The 21,085-nt window shown below is 40.4% G+C and overlaps 1 protein-coding gene across 1 annotated transcript; it reads right to left on the bottom strand.

Annotated features, from left to right (window-relative positions):
- Window positions 1-3: 3 nt before the first annotated feature.
- Window positions 4-20,967, bottom strand: SEC24A (SEC24 homolog A, COPII coat complex component). The gene is made up of 23 exons (XM_041481871.1): window positions 20,836-20,967; window positions 15,628-16,149; window positions 14,085-14,243; window positions 12,290-12,367; window positions 11,807-11,973; window positions 11,032-11,204; window positions 9,952-10,054; window positions 9,058-9,184; window positions 8,616-8,725; window positions 8,132-8,244; window positions 7,443-7,561; window positions 6,671-6,726; window positions 6,146-6,352; window positions 5,732-5,852; window positions 5,023-5,181; window positions 4,346-4,519; window positions 4,158-4,268; window positions 3,608-3,783; window positions 2,496-2,633; window positions 1,718-1,822; window positions 1,485-1,577; window positions 871-974; window positions 4-460 (listed from the first exon to the last, which is right to left on the bottom strand). Exons 1-23 carry the CDS (start codon window positions 20,882-20,884, stop codon window positions 346-348), a joined length of 3,279 nt encoding a protein of 1,092 aa, XP_041337805.1. The 5' UTR covers window positions 20,885-20,967; the 3' UTR covers window positions 4-345.
- Window positions 20,968-21,085: the final 118 nt, after the last annotated feature.

Raw genomic sequence — 21,085 nt, 5'->3', positions numbered from 1 at the left:
ACATTTTGAACAACAAAGAACTCTTTATTTTACAAAATGTATTTCACCTTTTCAGTATTGCCTTTGTAAATGTACTTCATGCTGCAACTACTTACAGTAAAAACACGATTTGCAGCAAATTAAAGGTGCTCAACCAGTTCCAACAGTTTGATTTTTTTTTAAGGTACAATATTATGTAGTTGCACATTTGATTCTCAGATGTGGTCCTTTATTTGCTTTAGTTCGTTGAAATCACAGTGAGAACTTCTCATCAACTGCCTCAGGCCACAGATTTAATGAAGATATTACAAGCACAATCATTCTTTACTGCAAAATCTTTCCTTAAAGAAGCCAAAGGCTAGTGTTTCATTTATTCACTTGCTGCTGTATATGAAGGAGGAATTCATAGTATGATAAGGCTGATTCTGTTCTGTCTTCAATCATATTTTGCAGAAAACTTGATTTCAATGGACTCTCATCCCTTAAAAACAAAAATATAAGTGTTTGAGTGGAATTAACTTTTGCCATGAGCTACCTACCATGCATTAATAAAGTTACAGGTCAAGTGGCAAGACATTTCAAAAGCTTAAGGACATATGAAAAGAGGATTTCAAATAGCCTTTAGTAGTGATTAATCCTAATAACTGCTCTTACCAGCATTTACTTCATTTATCTGACATGACCTAAAGATTCTTCTGTGACATTTAGTCTTTTTTAGTCTTTTGAAATTCTAATTGGAGACAACTCATAAGTCATATCTGTAGTCAAACCTGTCAGGCACAGCACATACTATTGTTAAGAATTCCATTAAGAAAGTTCAGTATATGATATCCAAGTATGTATTGTTAACAGGTTGTTACAGAAGCAAAAAGACTGTTAAAAACCACTTACTTTATTATATATAGTATAGGAAAGAAAGGTCTCTGTTCTCTCAGCCAAGAAATGAAAGTTCGTGTCCTGATGGATTCTGCTGTTTCGAGTTCTGGGAGATGTGTCTAAAAGCCAAAGAGTTTCATTAATACAAATTTTTCAGAACAACAGTAAAAGGAACACTTCAACTAGCCCAACTCATTAGGTATAAAGAAAACCCAGACAGATACATTTTGTGATGTATAGTTTCAGTCTTGTCTTCTTTGAAGGGGCTTGAAATAGTCAAGAGTACTAAACTCTTATCAGCAATTAGCTGTCAGAATGGTGATGACTGAGCTGTGATTGATTCCTGTTTTATTGCAGAAACTAAAGGATTTCCCACTAACCCACTGTACTCACTATTTGCAAGCATTCTTAGTCTGCTCCCACAGGTCTGAGAAACTCAATCACTGTCAGCCTCTTCCTACTGAGTCTTCATGAGAACAAACTCCAAGAGGCAACAGCAATTATTTCTTTCCTTGGATCTGGATCTATACCACTAGAGGGCTAATAGCTGACTAGTGTATTTTAATTCTCATGCAAATGATATTCTGGCAGCACTGTACGTATGACTGATGAGCAGAGCAAGCACATACCATATTCTGTGGTACTGAGCCGTAATTTGGAACTCCAAGGACTTGGCTGATAAAACCCTGCCCACAGTTCTTCCCGATCCACAGAAACATCACCTGAAAGACAGCCATCAATAACAACATTAATCCAACCCAAAGCACACCTCAGCAGTCTCGCACATATTTTGGGTTCTCAGAAAGAACACACCAAGTAAATTTGGATACTTTTTTAAATCCCCCCCCACCACACAACTTACAGAGCCAGCATCCATAAGATAAGCACCATCCCTACTCAACTTCTCCACTGACAGCTGGAGAAGGGGTGGCTGAGGTATAGTTCTGTCATTTATGTTAAGAGCTCCCTAAAAGAAGAACGAAAAACAGTGGTTTACATCTTGATGCCAAAAACCAGAACAGAATGCTAAATAAGAGGATGATCTACTACACTGAACACTGGAGCTGGACCATTTTTCTCAGTTTAGCTCAAGCCATACTTAAAGTGATAATTTACTTTATTAATTAGTAATTTACTAATAAATCTTAATGTTTTATTTAGAGAGGGTGGATGTCATCAAATGTATCTTAGTTAATTAGTTCTAGAACTGGAATATCTGATTTGCTATGTACCGAAGATGTGATTTCTAAAATTGTTCAGGGTTTTTCATAAACATTCCCTGTTCTCAAAACTGCTTGATATTTTAAAATAAAGGAGGCTACAAAGGGACAAAAACCACATTATGATGTCTTTATGTATATGTGATTTTATAGCGCAAGATAATGACACAAGGCAAAGGTGAAATAAGATAGGAAAAAACTTTCCCCATCCATTCATAGCAAAGCACAGCTTCTCTACAGAATTCATCAATCCAGTTCCAAATAACAAATGCATAAATGCAACAAGTGGGAGAATATGAAACATTGCATTTTAGCTGTGCAGCTTTAATATTGAAAACTTGGGAGATTTCTAACACATTTACTTTCACATCACACAGATCTTTGGGATCAAACAGATTATGCAGCAAGGCCAAGACTCACCTCATCTGTGAGAGTATCGACTCTGTACAGACTGGGATGTGTCATGAGCATGAGGTAAACAAGGGGCTGGTTTTTCACCTGACACATGGTAAAGATGCGTTCATCCAAACGTGTGTTTGTCCCAGTTTGAAATGCTTTCTGCAAATAATCAGGCATTTAGTTTAACCATTAAAGCAAAGCAAGGTAAATTGCAAGATAAGACACATCGCCTACTGCTTATTTCTAACTTAAGTTTTAAAGATGTACCCTAAGTCTATTCTCATTGTATTTTACTTCTCCATAGTTCTCTTCAGTGTTTCACACAGAAATCATACAAGTCTCATTCCCATTTCTGGATTTTAGAATTAGCCTTGACCTGGCACCATCAATCCTCTCTTACAGCTGAGATGAAAGCACCCTGAAATGCTAACATACACCTCAAAAATGCTACTTGATGAAATTTAAAAGCATAAATATTGGAGCAGTTTACAATTGGCTTCAATGTACAGAATCTTAGGTCTGTATTAACAAGAAAGATAGTCCTGACTTGCTGGGACCAAAAAAAAAAGCTGTAAGTCAAAGTAGGGCTCACTCCTCCCACCTGACTGGATCAAATGCTTATCAAGCCTTTCACATGAAAAAGCTCAATATGAACATGCTGGTTAACTCCTAACCAAGATGTATAAATCCAAAACTTCTTTTTGAATCAAGAAACCAGTCTGTCTAACACTTAAATGACTTCTTGAAATTGAAATTCAATTAAAAAATTACACTGAGCAAATACTGTGAAATGCTTTAAACCTGTTGCAAGAACAGCCAGCCAACTCCCCCTCTGCCACACCCAGCTCTCTTCTAATCCACACTGAACTGCTCTGTGGCTCTACATTTCCAGAGACACACAAAATTGAGATTCCTGAGAAAACACTATCAGTACCCTGACACATTCTCTTCACTAGTCAGTGTCTTTTTTATTTTGCCATGCCATTGCTTAAAACATTTGTACTTTTGGTTTTACGCACACTTCTAAATTCCTGCTTTTGAACTAAATCATTCTCCATCAAAGAATTGTCCTTTTACTTCAGGCTGACCTGCCGAACAATCATCCTAATGGCTGGCTTCCTTTCCCCTCTTACCTGTTTTAAGAGTGCCAGTATATACAGTGGGAAGAGGCGCAGTGAGAAGGGAGCAGTGAGCCCGGGCTGTTGGATGCTCAGCACGGAGGAGCGGTAAGCAGCCAAGGAATCGATCACTGCATTGACCAAGGCATCCCGAGCATCGCTCAGCGTGGCGGAAACGGAGCGGTCCACAGCTGAAAACACAGAGCAAGGCTCAGTAAGAGGGGTTCCTCCCTTGGCAGCAATACAGCCACACACATTAACTTCTCTCACTCCATCATATATGTCAATGCAGCTTAAGCTTTTATTACATTCTAGGGGAAGTGCTTTGGAAAAAAGCTGAGGGCCCATGATGATGCACCAGACTAAGCCTAAGCCCAGGCGATTACACACAGCTGTACTGATCCTTCACCTAAGCCAAGCATTAAAACCAAAACTCTCTTAGGACTGCAACTTCGAAAGCAGTCTTAGAATGAGGGAGAATCTTTTCTTCTAAGCCAGAGGATTACAGCTCAGACCTTTAAGGATACAATCCACACATATCCAAACAAGCTCTTAGCACACTCACCCATATTGGCCAAGAGCCCTGTGATGGCCTGCACATCTGCCCCTAGGTACACTTCACTCAGTGTTGTGACAACAGGCAAGCACATAGTGTGGACACGAATTCGCCTTTCACCTGCAAGGAAAGACAACTGTAACCTCCATACTTGTTTCATGAAGCAATACTACAAATGCTACTCAATCTAACCTTACCTTTGCTGGAGGTGTACAGGAGAGCTGACTGAAAAGAAACAACTTGCATATCAGTAAGACTCTCTTCCACTGACATCTGCACAGCGTAGCCTGCATCTGGGTTTACGTTGGGTAATGACAACAAGTCTGTAGATCGTACAAAGAAGTTCCCATGGAAAGTATGAATGGAAAGACCTACAAGATAATAATGAATCAGTTTGGGTTTTATAGCTGTGAAGTACAGGCACCATATACAGATCTGCCATCAATGTATGACTCTACTGGAATGTTCCCTCTCAGTGAAATACATTCTCTTCAGAAAAGGTAAATACTGCAAACTGACAACCCATCCAAAGAATCCTCAAAGCCTAGCAGAAAGTGGGAATTAGCAAGGCAAATCAATTCATGGTAGTAGAAAGTATCTAGATTATAAAACTAGTCCCTTGTTGAAATAGTTCAGGAAAATTTCCAGTTTTGGCCATTATAAACTGGAACTTGGATGCCAGAAAACACACTGCAAATACAGTCTTAGAAAATTGTCTTATCCCTGGTACTGAATTTTACTTTTTTAATCTTTGCCTTTTAATAATTTGAGGTTACAAAATAGCTAGAATATCAATGAAAACATTCCCAAAGAGCAGCAAACACCCACTTCCCTCTTCTCCACCCCACAAAAATCTAAGAAGGTGAATTCAGACCTTTGGTGCATCTTATCCTCATGACAGCCTCAAACCCAATTTTTCTAGTTAAATATCGTTTCAGTTCCTTTTGCAATTTCTCCACCTGGACAGGGTTGTGTTTATGATGGTAAGACTGGTAGTAGTAGACACTACCTGCAGAATACCTTGATATACAACCTGAAACAAAATCAGTATACATTGGAGAGTGCAAACAGCTGCTGCTGCAGTCTTTAAAGTATTAAATTGTTCACACCTGCAAATCACTCAAACAGTTACAGACCTGCATACAGAGACAAATGTAGCTACAACTTTATATTCTAATATGTGATAAATTTCAGGTGTGAAATAATTTTCCATTGACCTGAAATTGCTGTCACTTGAAAGCTTGGTTAAATAGAATAGAATAATAAAAATGCTAATAAAACTTGCTCTAAAGGCAATGACACTGATGGTTAAAAAGGCATAAAAAAGGAAGAAACTATTTCTGCTACTTGGATCAGTAGCACAAGGATCCTGACTCACCAAGGGAGGACATGAAAATAAGTAGGTTAAATCAGGACTTAAAGATGACATTCTATTCACTGTCACTGCTCAGCAAGGACAAGTTTGTATCTTGACACACTAGATTAATTCAAATCAGGTACATCTACTAAGTATTAGTGTAGATTCTATGCATTTGCTCAAAATACAAGAGTTACATGCCCCAAAAGAGCTTTATATGACTTACCTAGAGAAGCCAAGTCAGAATATTGCCCACTAAGAAGAAATAAATCCACTGCAACCTGCTGCCCTGAGCAGTCCAAGGCCAACTTCTTGTAAAAATCAGTGGATGGTGTCAGATGTATATCCTGTTAACACAGTGAAGTATTACAAAATACAAAAGAAATTCAAATGGATTCATACATTTATTGCCTGTTTCCAGGGACACAATCAATTCTTCATCATGGATTAAAAATATTTTATTTTAAAAAATAAGGTAATTAATTTGTGTTTATATTGCTTAGTTTGTATTTTGTTTTTTTCTGCTACTTTAAAAGGAGCAAGACAGGCACAAAATTAACCCAGAAGAGGAAATCCCAGAACCACCTACATGCACAGAAGAGAGGTGTTAATACTCTCACAGCCTTTTTGCCTTCCTAACCTTTGCTGTTGCTCTTTGGTTTGGCTCCTCTCGTGACTTCAGTGCTCCCATTCCCAGAGATGGGAGCTGTGTCTGGAAGACAGTGATTCTACCTCCAGTGGGGGACATCAGTTTAAAGGCAGCCTGTAATGCAGGTCCCAGAGCACTCTGAGTTTCCAGGGACTTGGTAAACATCTGTGGCAATGTCTTCAGCAGATCTTGAATTAGCTACAAGTGAGAAAAAAGTATTAGACCTATGAGTCTTCAAGGTTTTCTACTTTATATAGACCCAATAGCTGAACAAAACCAAGTATTAGCACTTCTAATATTAAAGGAGTAAAGAGAAAGTCCTAGGAAAATTGAAGTACTGTCTTGTATCAGGCTGGCAAGAACTTCCAGTGACATAGATAAAAGACCTCTTTTTTCGCCTCAAACCTGGCATTTGAACAGCTGGTGTTAATGAGCATTAATTAATCAAAAAATTACCAAACATATCCCCAATTATGTAAATGTCACTAGTTATGTAAGAAAGCCCTTGCTTCTTACCTCTTTATTTTCATTCAAATTTACTAATAAGTTTTCTGGCATTGGTATAAATACATCTGAAAGGGAAAAAATATTTGAGTTATCTTTTAAAAACACATCAAGTTTTCCTTGACTTTATTTGACAACCATCATACTCATTGGAAAAAAAATACACAGTATCAGTGTATTAACCCATGTAAATATAATTATGTGGATTTCTTTTTTTTATCATAAGCATTCCTGTGGCTAGAATCCTATTAACCCATGTAAATATAATTATGTGGATTTCTTTTTTTTTTTTCATAAGCATTCCTGTGGCTAGAATCCCATGTTAGAGCAGCAATCAACAGGGCTGAAGGATAATCAAGATTATTAAATAAAACCACATAGCAAATATTTCCAGTGTTCATTCTACCCTGCCCAATAATATCCAGTGAAAGGTGATTTGAAACAAAAGGCAGAAGGACAAGCACTAAGCACCAGCCACAAGAAAATCTATAGAAAGGTGTCTAGCATCTGTATTTGGGATTTCAAGAGGAATCTAGAGATTTGTACAAATTAAACTAGAAGTTAGGAAAACTGTCTTCATGTCTGAAGTCATGAGCAGCCACAGCATTGCTCAGACATCAGGGAGATGTCTTCATAAACAAACTCACACATATGGTATTTCTAAAGTCATTACTAGAGAGACTAATGGTGTGATCCAGAAACTCCCACCAGATATGTATTTTTAAAGGCTGTCATAACCAAAAGTCATTAATAGGTACTGATCACAAAAATTATTTTTGCATACCTTCAATATCTGAAACTATAAGCATCTGAGGCTGAGACAGACCTTCCTGAAGACTGTAGAAATGGATTGTGCTGTCAAATGTTATGAAGCCTATTTTTGTTCTAGTGTTCCCAGGAAGCCTGAAAATGAGACATATGGTGTTCAACAAGATGAAATTTCATTTCTGCAGGCTTTTTTTTTTTTTAAACATCCACTGCATCTCTCCGTGGTTGTTACCAAGCAATGAGTTTAACAGATAGACTCCAAGAGCTTCACTAAGTCATTTTGGAAAGAACAAAAACCACAACAAAAGAGGAGCTCATACTAGAGTCACCTAGCAGACAGGTGACAACCTTTTAAGAGGGTAATCAGAAGTGGAAGAAAAGGAATAAACAAACTGCAAAACCCCAAGTAGTGCTTATGTAAGTTCAAACAGTATGCATTTTATGAGAAGTTTATTAGATGTATGACTCTTTTCAGCAAAAATACTTATATAAATTTCAGCTTCTAAAAAATGCAATTCAAAAGATAAACATGATGTTTACATTTTTTGGGGGATTGATGAAGCACATAGGAAAGAGTCAGACTAAAAATCAAGCCTCAAAATTACCTTTTATACTGGTGTAGCAGTAAAGGACTGGCATCTTGGTGTCTATCACAAGTTTCTTAAGACAAATGAAAATTGGAGATTTTAAGAAAAAAGTACTTACGAGTCAAGATTGTCTAACAAGGTCTGGCAGACTGTATTCAAGTATCCTGTCTCTATGGCATTGTGAGAGACATCAAACACAAAGAGGTACACGGGTGGCTGAGGTGGACGCAGCTGAGCAAAGAAAAGATAACCTTTCATTTTCAAATTCACTGGGTTTATTCATTCTATTGCAAGTTTAAACTGCTAAAACAGCACACAGATGAAGGCTAAAATTTCTGAATGCATTTGCCTCTTATTTGGTAATACCAGAATTCTAGTTTTCTTCCAAAGACACCTAAATATTCCAAATACAGAACAACTTTGACATCATAAATGTTTAGAAGTGAACTCTCTGAGGTGCTCCCCATGAGTTCTCAGATACACTCCTTAAGGCAACAGCTGTTCTACTGAACTGCAAAGCACCCTCTGAAACAAAGCTTTCTCTGACTTCCCTCTGAAAATAAAACAAAGGGAGAGAATAAGTAAAAGTAATTAAGGCTTACCATGTATTCAGATGGAGCCATAAACTCAATAGTAGCATTCTGGACTTCAGGTCTTTTATGAGGTTCTCCATAAACTCTTGTCACAGGATTATACAGGAATTCTTCAGGAACTATGCAGATAAGTTTATATATTAGTATTTCACACTAGTATTGGTTGTGCTGAATTTTAAATCAAATATATCAACCCTTTTGTGGCTGTTGGGCAACACAGGGAGAACTACACCAGGCAGTGGAGTTCTTACACTTGTGCCAGGGTACTGTGGGGGACTACTTGGGCTCATCATGTTTCTTTAGGGACACCACTGTCACTGGGAAACATTTCTCATGACCCCCAGCACGACTGACAACAATCCCCCTACTGATGTGGCCAACAACAGTCCAGTCTCAAAGGCCAAGGTGGGAAAGGTTAATTGCAGCACTTGGAAGCACATCTAAAACTCACCATCATTGACTCTATAGCACAAATTGCATTTCCATCTCCTTTGGTCTAGGAAGCTGACAAAAGGGTTGATGTACGTCCGGCAGGAACGGCATCTCACAATAATACTGGAAGTGACCACTGGCAATTGCTGGAAAAGAAAAGCTTCCTGTTTTAAAGCATCCTCACCCTGCAGCTGCTCATCTGTGGTAACAACACCACCCACACTGTGCTGCCTACTGAGGCAAAGCATCCTTGTTGAAAGAAGGAGTACTTCTGCATCCTCACAGCATCACTGCAATTCCTTAGTAAGACAGGTAGGAACTGAACTCTAACATATTGGACTGTGTGGATTCCCTTTCCAAGCCTCTAAATTCTTGAATTTAACACTGGTTTAAGATCAAGTCCTGCACCCAATACACATCAAAAAGCAGCGGGGAAAAAAGCCCACATCTTTGAAAAACCAGTTAAACTGAGAAATGTTTAAGACATTGCTAAATTCAAAGTTTTCTGGCTATTTCATGACATCCAAATGCCTTCAACTTTGTCAAGTCTTGAGTTCAGAATTAGTACTAGGTTTGAAATTAATAACTACAACTGATACGTGACAACCTGGAATTTAGGTGTTGTCCTCTATCACAGTCCAAATTCTGTGCTGCCTTTAAGCTTTTGGGTTTTTGAGGTTTGGGAGGCTTTCTTTTTTATTAAGAAGTGAGACCTGAAGGTTTAAATATGGTAGGGAGAAATAATTGAGAAAAATTACAGCAATCTGTATGGAATAAGGAAAAGTCAGTTACTATGGTAATTCTTCTGGGCCAAGATACCTGCCCTTGTTTTATATTTCATTGTCCGCTGTCTGGACTCTAGTAAAGGCATAGTTGATACTTCAGCATGTAAAGTTTTGAATATTTCTCATACCGATAAGTCTTTGAAAGGATGAAGCAGGAGCCCCAAAGGAAGTTTGGCTTTATTCAATAAGGCCTGAGTTTGAGGAATGTTAGTCAGGGTACAGCGGAACAACCTACATGGATGACAAAGGGTTATTTTCAGAGGCTTTCAAATAAATTATGATTTCAGCAGTACAGTATATTTTTCTAGAGCTGTTAATGGTGAATTGCTGTTCCCAGATGAAAGATCTTTATCTCTGTCAAATCATTTTGTTTCTGTCTGAGCTTGACCCACAGTACATACTTTGAGTTCTTACTTTATACAAATGCTCCTTACACAGAACGGGGTGTCATTTTAGTCACTCAAGTCAAAGTTAAGCCTAACAATATTCAAAGTTGCACCAAATCTTTACATACTAAATATTATTTTGAAATAAATCAGAACCGGCAATGTTTAAAAGGTGGTTTTAAAAACATAGTAACTATAAACAATCCCACCATCATTTTCTGAGTCTTGAGCACTCAGCAGCTTCCACAAGGTTCAGATGTATGCGGCAGTTTTGCAAATCCTGTCCAGCTTGTTTGCATGAACAACGTCAAAAAGGCGCTGTTATTTCCTTTATCTACCATAAAAATATTTGCAAAGCAGAAGTCCCTGACTATACATAGCTTGGCTGGTCTCCCCAGAGAGAATAATTGATTAACCAACTGTGAGTCTCTTGTTTGAAATTTCATTTACTCTGTTGTTTTAAATGGTTACTTTTCAATATAGAGGCCACCCATGTTTCTTCAGGCACAGTCATTCTGGTGTACCTCACCTGACTGAATTAACTGCTATTTTATACCTTCTCGTCCATACTCACTGCCAGGCATAAAGCTTTTATACTATACCTATCTATAGCTGCCTTGTTAACAAATTTTTCCTTCCATACTTTCTACAAAGATCATTTTCCCCCTTCAAAGTTAAACCCACTTATTGCCTTTATTGTAACAGTGAAGCCCATTTTCAATATTTTCTACTCATAAAATTAAGAAAATACTTTGTGAAATTATATTTATAAGCAGGAATTTCTATCTATTTTGATGTATTACAGCAAATGCATAATCTTACTCAGGATTGCAGTTGAGCTTCTGGATGTCTTCATGCAAGTTGGGGACAGGAGCCTTCAAAAGGGTGGTAGGAAGAATATTTCTTTCTTGAAGAAGATTCACAGGTCTTAACCCTTCCTGCTGTAGACTCAGGCCAGCCATTGATGCAGTTAAGTGATTAGTGCCCAGGGCAGGCTAGAGTCAAATCAAATTTCACAAATTAGCACCAACTACTTGGATGAAACCCATAGTCTGTTTAAAACCACATCTATATCCCTTTCAGTCTGTTTTGCTCATGTACTAACTGCCATTGTATCAATATATTTAGAAGTGTTGGTTGTCACATGAACTTGACTTATGCATGTAACAGAACAGAGGAAAAAAGCAAAAATTGCCTATAAAACTTTTGAAATACAGAGGTTCAGCTGGTGAAAGTGTTGGTCAGTTCACTTTGAAAGTTCAGGGAAAGAAAAACCAAACACTTCAGCTAACAATAACAAAGCCACGGAAGAGAAACCTGCCAAAAGTAGCTGAAAGTTTCAAAAGAAGCATCCTGAACAGATTTGAGGGTGGAACACTTCACAAAGAGCTGGCACACTGCTTTTCCAAACTGGTACCAAGGCACAGGCAAAAGCAGTAATTCTGGGCTATGTCTGTCCTCTTGAACAAAAGGTGCCCAAACAGGGAACAAACTAAGCAGCATCCCAGGGATGCACAACACCTACCAACCATCACTTTTCTTTATCCACACGCCCCCACCAGAGGTAGCACTGAGATAGAAACCAGACAACCTTTACCTGGTGGAAATGTTTTGATCCATCTGGATATTGCAAAGCAGATGCATTCATTCCTGGTGCTCCAGGTGCAGAAGCATGTTGATAGCCTGGAGGTAAGGCAGGGTAAGAATACCCAACACTTCTATTCATCTTAAGATTCGGGGCTGCAGGAGAATGATGTGGAGTTGCTGGAAGCAGAGTAGACAGATACTTAATTGCTGAAGAACTGTGTCTTACTTGAGGCATTAGTACAACAGGAGAGCTGCCTGTTTAGTTTCTTAGTCCAAAAAATACAGCTGCTGTCAACTTTGTAAAGGGCTCTCACCTACTTTACATATCACAGGCAAACATGCTAATTGTCAAGGCTTCAAATTTTGCATTTAGCTTCAAGACAGGCATTGAACCAAATACATATGTTTGTACACAAATGCTTAAACTTCTATCTTTCCCAGACTCTTAAAAGTTCCATAATAACAACAACCACTTTTACTCCCAAAGCCTTACCCATGAGGCCACCACCTTCAATTGCATCGTAGCTGTTTTGCACTACAGACCCATCACTGGCAGCAGATCTGGCATCACCTTTAAAGAAAAGCAACCACAGGAAAAATTTGCACAAGTTACGAAGAAGTTTTAATGAGGTAACTGCAAAAAATATCCTAATTGCTAGATGAATATTAAGGTAAGCATAGTTTGAATCTCCTTTGGTTTTGACCCAGGATGAAACTGAATTAAATATACACTTTGTCCTCTTTCTCACACACACGTCCCTGGCAGATGTGACCTCAACAAAGTACATTTATAAACATCAAAAAAAATTTTTTTAAGGAAAATAGAAGTCCCTATACTTCTGGTTGAATAATCATTTATGACTCCTTCCAATTGGGGATTTGCCATAGCTTCCAAGCTAACATGCAGTAAAGGGTCAGGGGATGCTCCCTCCTCAGCAGAGGAAGCCTCTTTAGGCTAGCTGTAGTTTTCCAAGTAATCAGTAGCTTAGGTTTCCTAGTAACCTGTAGCTTAGGTTTCCTTAGTAACCTTCAGCTTAACCCTGAAGAACTTTTTTCCCCTGATAATTCAGAGAAACACCAAATTCCCTACACTTACACATTTAGCTCACTACTGCTCACCAAACAGCAACAGCTCTGACACAGTCACATACCAGTCAAGACAGAAATTCAATCTAAGATAGGAAAAACCTTGAGACTCAGAGAGTGCTCCCAAAGGACAGTTTTTGGTAAGCCAACTATGTCTAAATATACTAACACAACTATATATTGCTAGGGACAAGTAGGTACTCTATTTTTATTACCATTTTTTATTAAAATCTCCAAAGATGACCCAAAAAATGGAACTTACATTACACACTGAATCTTCCTAGCAGCAATCAACCTGCTTCATAGACTAAACATTTTTATCTCTCCAGGGCTCTGGAAATGTTTCTTTTCACAATGAAGAAAATATTTTCTAAGCAAAAGCTGTTTCTAATACATTTAATACATTCCAAACAAAGTTAAATCCGAATATACTATTCTTGTGCTCACAGAGCTACCACACATAAGAAACTGTCAATCTGAACATGCAAGGAACCAACAGCTTTGACAGAACTATGTTTGTAAAAATAAAGCTGCCGACTCGCACATGGCCCCATCTAGCATGGGCACTAAATGCCAAACAACTGGAGTCTGTCTGACACAGAGCCCTGAGGAGTTCTTAAACAATGGCATGTTTGTGCAGGGCCCACAGGAGACACTAAGTCAGGTATCTGTCTTCAACAGCTGACACTTCACAGCCTCTAGTAACTTCCTTCAGAAAGCTAACAAATGCAAGATGTGTATTTTAGTGATTTTACACAGAGAAGAATAAGGTACAGCTACATAAATAGCAAGGAATTGCAAGGTCCACATTTTATCTCTCCCTGTAGAATGAACAATACAGGGAGTCATACATGGACTTCTGTCCTAACAGCAGTCAGGAATGCAGAGAAATGAGATCCCTATCACTTTACAACACATAAAAGGAAAAAAGCAATGCCAACTGCAGCAGACACGGCCATGTCAAACAGCACTTGGAAATCTATTTTCAACTGTTAAATTTCTTAAATTATATAATATATATTTACAATAATTTTTCTTCTTTCCAGGTCCTTACCTACTCTTTTCAGATTAAATTATTAGCTGTATTAGTATCAATTTTACAATTTGAGTTTCTAATAGAACAACGTGCTTGACATTAAAGGTTGCATATTACAGAAGGTTGCAGTGTTTGAATTCAACATAAAGAGCAAATTGTTTCTTACCTTCTTGGTTTGGAGCTGATTTTAGCATAGACTGTGCACTGGGTGGTCCTGCTACTGCTGCTGGTGGCCTAGGTGGACCACCAACTGGTGGAGGTCCTAAAGGTGGCCTTGGAGGGTGGAGAGGAGTTAAAGGCTGAGTCACTGGTGGAAGTGCAGATCCTATAAAGAGATTAACTTTTAGAAGGAGTTTAGCCCAGCTGAAAAAATCACAAAAGTTTTGTTACAAAAATGCACAGATTGAATTCCAAATATTCTTGTTATTCAGAGGATGAACAGCATGACATACATAAATCCTAACATGTGGGTAGAGGGTCTCAACTTCAAGTTCATTTCTCATTCTGGGTTCCTGCATTTACTGATCTCTTTCAGCCTTTTCTTGCTATTGTTGGCAAGAATTTCAAGATGTACAGAAAATATCCCAACTCTATAACCAAGTCTGGAATAATCACGAAACAAGTTTAATTAAAGTGATCATTGTTATACAAAAAAAAAAAATACCAGGGAAATGGCTCAGGAGGACTGAATGGATATAAAAATTACTTATCCCAAACACTTGCTCTTATTTTATATGCCTCTTTCCAAAATTTCTCTGCATTTTCCTCACTAATTCCAAACTACTAACTGTTTATTCCAATTAAGCGCCAGAAACAGTTTAATAAATTCTGCAAGCTTAAGACATTTTGAACAGCATAAGAAAATTAGGCAGGCACATAGCAAAAAAACTAGCATCAATAAAAATCTCTAATGAGACTAAAAGCGCTTAACAAGAAAAATTATTTGCTTTTACATGGAAAATATTTCTGTACCTAAGTCCTCTTTGCATGCTTAGTGAGCAAAAAACTAACAACATACAGCAGTTTGGCAAAGAGAAACCTGAGTATTAACTGTGTTTCCACAATAATCACAAGCTGCACAATGGAGCTATTTTGTATTAGAAAAGCTTTTACCATTGCATATACCAGCAGTAAAGCAGCAGGAGCAGAGTCTCCTACTTTCAGAGTACTTTCTGAAGACTTACAATTATCATTAAATGTGAAAATTACAAGTTTGGGGGAAGGAAGCTTTCCACTGAACTGACCTCTATTTCAACAGCACAGAATGCTTTTCAGTTTCCAGGCTGTGCTCCAGTTATTTGCATCAACTGACAGGCTATTCAGAAAATTACCTGAATCAAGTGGTTACTGACCATGCTCACTAAATAGAGCTGGTTTGCAATGGTGAAGTCCTGGACTGAAACATACTAATGCTCCAACAGCTACTCCAGGAAATGGTGAAAGTCACAGAAACAGCATCACCCACACAAGCATCCCAAAACAATGGGACACCATTCAGGAGTTACCTGTTCCAGCCAGCTGAAACACCCACCCTGGGCACAGAACTTTCATTGCTAACCCAAAGAAAGCATCCAGGTACTTCTGATGGGTGTATCTGCTTTAACAATCTCCCACAAGCAAAATGTCACTGCAGAGTCAGTTCTACACTCATTATGTTAAAAGGCTGTTGAAAAATGGACATTGGCAGAATATCACAAAGTTCTGATTACCTGGCTTCATGTAGCTGTTCTGCAGCGGAGGAGCCCCCGGAGAAGCAGCATATTGGTAACTCCCTGCAGGATTTGTACTTCCTGGTAGTGATGATGGTGGCTGAGCTGACCCTGTCCCAGGCACATGAGCCAAATGGCTTGTTTGAGCCCCAAGTGGCTGACTGACAGGAGTTTGGCTGTACTGCCAGTTTGAAAGCACCGGTGGGCTGGCTCCAGGAGGAAAGCTCCCAGCACAGGATACAGCAGCTGAGTTCTGTAATGCAGGCGGCAGCACTTGTGGAACAGGACCTGGCTGTTGTACTGGTGACCCAGAGAAAGCTGCCACTGGTGGTCTATTGAGAGTCTGGCCAGGTCCTTGGTAGTTGTTTAATTGGGAAACATTCTGAGAGCCACTATAGCTGTACTGTCCAGAAGACTGATGTGGAGGAACCTTTGCTGGCATCTGATGGGAGTACGATCCTGGAACTGCAGGGCTGTACCCCTGGCCATCTGGGGAATGCATCAGTTGATTTTGAACAGGGCCTGGAATGAAAAAAAACTACACTCTTTAGGAAGTCAGTGTTGTGTATCACTTCTGAAAATAAAAGATGTTCTTGTGAATGTATTTCCTTAGGATTTTATTAGTCTTCAAGCCATTTTTAATTTAAACCATTAGGTGTGACAGAAGTACTAATGCAAGGGACATTAATTCAGCAGTATTTTGCTATTGACACTTACATCTTTATTTTGTTTTGCAGTAACCTTGGAACCACTAAGCATTCCAGTACCATCAATGCTCCTGCATTGAAACTCACACAGGATCCCATCCAGTCTTCAGAAACCCCCAAAAGCAAGCTGCCACAGAGGAGCACTGTCCCACAGCACTGGCAGCAGCACACACGAGCAGACTGGAAGTGGAAGATCCATTGCATAAGAACTCCTCTTCACACGATGGCTGACACCAACCTACACGTCAGCTTACCACAATGACACCCCCAGCCAAGTGCCAGCATAGGTCACCACGCTTCTTCTCAAGTGACTGAGTTAATCTATGAAAGTTTCTGCAGTTAATTTTAGTATGAGAACTATTCGTACACATACGGCTCATGTGAGTGGCCAGCTGGTCACCAACACAGAATGAAGGATAAGTTCATCATAAAATAATTCAGTCAGGAATAAAAAACTTGACAGGTTGATGATGCTCTTTATGCATAAGTTGGTTGGTATACATGAAGTAAGATTTACTCATTTGAAGAAAAAAAAATTTAAAAAAAGATTAATAACTCTCCAAAGAGTAAACAATGCAGGCAAGAACATCGTCAGATTTCTGCTTTACAGAGGAACAGGTTGACAGAATCCCATGGGATTTCCAGTGCCATAAGAGCTCCATCAAGAAAGGTACTACTAGAGATTGTTCATACCACTGCCACAAAATGGACATGCTGAAGAGAGACTATCAATTTTTGAGTGAAATCCTTCTGAGCAGAACACACTAGATGCTGCAAGCCACAGCCAGCTATGACTCCTTCACAACTACCAAAACACTTTCTAGTGTTGTATCATTCAGTTCAGCCAGTCACATTGTAGCTCTCCTCATCCCCTAAAAACACAGTTTAGATACTGGGGACATTACACACACACAGTTACACATTAAAAAAAAAAAGATGACTGGTTTCCTATTAGAACATAATGGCTAAATTCTGAAAGGCAAGCAAGTTCACACATCCAAGCTAAAGTAATTCACACATTTTTGACATAAATTAAGCTAAATGCAGAATACACTGAAATTCTTAGTTAGGACAAACACTGCACTGATCATTCAGCTCCTCACTCCCTAGAAAACCTTAGGCTCTGGGTCACACACAGCTGTTAATTCACTGAATATTGCACAGGTCCATATAACTACTACAATGAGTGATCTCATCCTCACTGCCTCTTCTTTGTGCATAAAAGGTACACACCATATTATTCTCCAACCATTAATTTCAACATGCAATTTATCATTCAGTTAGGAAATCCAGTTATACCCTACTGTGTGTTGTCTTCACAATGCTGCAAATAGATATTTGTAATTAATAATTCTCTAAAATCAAGGGTGTTTAAAGAAAAAGCTCACTGAGATGAAAATGCTTACAGTTATGAGTAACCTTCAAAAATTACCCTGCAGTGTATCAGATGGGTTTCCAACAATCAATTTACAAACCCTACTGGCAATTAAACTTGCTAACTTTAAAAATTATGAATTCTTATCGAATCTTCTGACTGTATGCACACAAACACTGATATAACACCATCACTATAAGCTGTAGGAAAAATACAGAGCAAATAAAATTTGATTTAATAACTTGATTTTTCACCTTAGGGCATGACTCTCTATCCCAGGCAGAAATCAGAGTATTTGGATTGCTCTCTTATGCACTTTTTTCCCTGCTTAAGGATAAAACAGTGGAAGTGAGGTGACACCAAAAATTGACCTACTTGATATTTTCTATGGCACTTTATGCAAAAAATACAAATGCTCCAACTTCAATTTTTATTTTTAAAGTCAGAAGCACAATGAAACGTCTTGACGTCCTCATGTAATAGTTCATGTTTCCAAGACAAGTCTGCACTAAGCTGCCAAAAAAAGCTATAGAAATAGCACTAAGGGACAAAACCCCTTTACAAAGAGTTTCACAGTGCACAAAATCTTTTCAGGACTTGCTGGTTGGTTGCAGCCAGATACCCATCTTGACCTGACATCTTCACTGAGACCCATCATGGAGTACCTAGGCTGCCCAGCTTTCCCCAAATGCTGCTGGTTTTCTGTGAAGCCAGAAACAAACAAGAAATTCTGTGTGGACTGAAGAGCTACACACCTGCATAGCAGCAAAACAGCCAACACTTGGAGACCACAGAAAGGAATTAGTAATAGAAGAAAGGCCACCTATTTAACAGTAAAAGTCTCCTCTGCAACAACACAAGGCCATTTAAGGCTCTGAGAGATCAGGAATGGCACCAGAATACATATGAAGGTCACTGGATGGTTTTATAAAACAGTCAAAGTACTAATGTGGACAGCCAGGATCCAAGTAGTATTTTCTACCACACAGAATTGCACTGTCCCCTACTCTAAGCCAGTTACTCAGCACATCACTTTTGCCAGCCACAAGCTCTCCAAGCTCCAGGGAGATGCAAAGATAAACACTCTGAAAAGTTACATCCCAAGAAATGCTGTGGAATCAGTCACCACCAGTGTCCACTTCATCTGAGTCTGACCCGCTGGATTCCAAACCCAACAGCTCCTAAAGCACCTCATGACATCAAAGTACCTTGCTAAGGCATCACATGAGAAGAGCAAAACATTCTAAAAGAATTGTTTCTCCTTCTTGCTTGCACTTCAGATCTCTCAACTGGAAAGCAAATTAGACACCTGCAATTAAATGAGTACAGAATACTGGTCCTATTAAAAGACAAACAGAAATGAAGGAGAGGAAGGTTGTTGCTAAGCAACCCAAAGCTCTGTGCTAAACAATTTCCCGAGCAGCACACGGTGCTGCTGTGACAATTTACTGCCTTAGTGGACATGCAAGCTCAGGGAGTTACCTGCAAACACTTCAGCAAGCAACAAGCTGCAAGGAAGGGCTGACAGCTATAGAACAATTTATCATCCTGCTGACTGTTTTCTTTGCTCACAGACCACTGTAAGCACCACTACAGCACTCACTACCCCCAAAACTGCTTTATAAAGCTTTGGTGTTAGTATAAAGGTCAAGGATCACAGCATGCCCTCAACATACACTATGAACAGTCCACACTTGAACAATTTGATTTATTTCAAAGGCCAGCAACCCAAACTTTATCTCTAACATACCGTAACAACTGTTTGATTTGCATAACTCTACATTTCAGTTCTTTATTTTTCATACACCTGACAGCTGAATAGCCTGAAATGCCTCTTTCTCGGCTGCCTCTCCATAACTTCCATTATGTGCTTAGTCTGACACTAGGGAAATGAGCAAACATACAGCAACGCCAGTCTGTAAATCATCCCACTCAGTTACTCCATTAGCTAACATTCTCTTTGCACAGTCTCTGCTCAGACCATAAGCTCTCCAGGACACAGCCTCTCTCTCCACATTAGATTCATACTCTTCCCACTCTCCTGACCCTAGAAGCAACTACACAGTTAATTGCAAATTGTCGTTTTGCTGATGATTTTGAAGAAAAGCAATAAACACACTGTGCAGGAGGAGGGGGAAGAAAAATCAAAAGATCTCATTATAACTGAACTGCTTATGATGCAGCACAGCTACTGAAACACACAAGTGTATAATTAAGGAAGCAAGTGCAGAGGATGTGTATGTGAAATCAGGAGACACTTCCATCAGCACAGATTTGCACACATGCAAGAAAAACAGACACAGAGACAAGGCTGGCCCTGAATTTTTTATTCCTATATTAAAACACTGGCTAGTAAGCTCAGTTTCACCTTCAACATCTCGCAGTAAAGAAATACATTCTGAGGGGAAGAAAGTAATCAAGACTTTCCCAGTTCGCAGCACACAGAACCAGATAATGTCGGCTTCAGGAGAATGACAAGATAAGAAAGCCCCGCAGCGCCGCAGGCTGAGCTCAGCGATAACCACAGTGCCACATGTACAGCCCCGTTCCAAAGGGTCAAACCTCGGCTGTGTCACCCGTGTCACCGGCTGGGACCCAGCCGGGCTGAGGGACGGTCCGGGCCGTGCGTGTTACCGCGGCAGCACAGACACGGGCTCTCTGAAAGTCTCATTCATACCGACAGACAAATACACTCTGCGATACTTCTGCCATTGAAATAAATCAGAATGAAGATTTATTTTGCCTAACGAGCCGCTCTGTGCTTTCCTCAGTGACACTTGGGGCCGGGCCCGGTCCGACAGCACCTCGCCCCCGCCGCTCCCCGGTCCCAGCAGGAGCCGCTCCTTTCCCCCCCAGTTCAGCTGCGTTTCGCTCCGGCCCGCGGGTGTTCGGGCAGCAGGGAGGGCATTACCGAGCTCAGCCAGCTGTGACCCAGCGACCCGGGCAGCGAACGGGCCGTCCCCAGAACCCCCTCCCCGCGCTCTGCCCGCGGGCACCGGCCCCGGCCCCCGCCGCCCCGGGGCGAAGGGCGGCCTGGGCCCGGGGGAAGCGCCCCGGGGCGGGAGCCGTCCCCGCCAGGCCCTACCCCGCGCCGAGCCGAGCCCCGCGAGCGTGCCCCGCACTCACCGTTGCTGTAGGGCTGCTGGCCGGCGGGGGCCCCGGCGGGCTGGGCCATGGCTCGGCCGGGTGCGCTCGGTGCCGCCCGTGTGGCGGCGCCGGCCCGGGCGGGGGGGACGGACCCACCGGAACTGCCGGGCGGCCCGCGCAGCCGCACTGCGGACACGTGGCACTTCCGGGAGCGGCGCTGCGGCTTAAGGGGGCGGGGCCAGGGGCTGGGCTGGGCGGGCACGCGGAGGGGCGGAGCCGAGCGAAGCCG

This window comes from Pyrgilauda ruficollis, unplaced genomic scaffold (assembly GCF_017590135.1).
Source record: "Pyrgilauda ruficollis isolate IOZ18807 unplaced genomic scaffold, ASM1759013v1 scaffold57, whole genome shotgun sequence".
Taxonomy (NCBI): Eukaryota; Metazoa; Chordata; class Aves; order Passeriformes; family Passeridae; genus Pyrgilauda; species Pyrgilauda ruficollis.
Note: the sequence above shows the minus strand (reverse complement) of the source record. Positions and strands in the feature narration are given on the sequence as shown.

Coding starts and splice junctions, on each gene's coding strand:
- SEC24A (XM_041481871.1), bottom strand. CDS start 20,884: ATGGCCCAGCCCGCCGGGGCCCCCGCCGGCCAGCAGCCCTACAGCAAC. Junction 5,853..6,145: donor ACCAAAGAGCAACAGCAAAG/GTTAGGAAGGCA, acceptor CTGTGTTAACAG/GATATACATCTGACACCATC. Junction 4,520..5,022: donor GAGGATAAGATGCACCAAAG/GTCTGAATTCAC, acceptor ATTATCTTGTAG/GTCTTTCCATTCATACTTTC.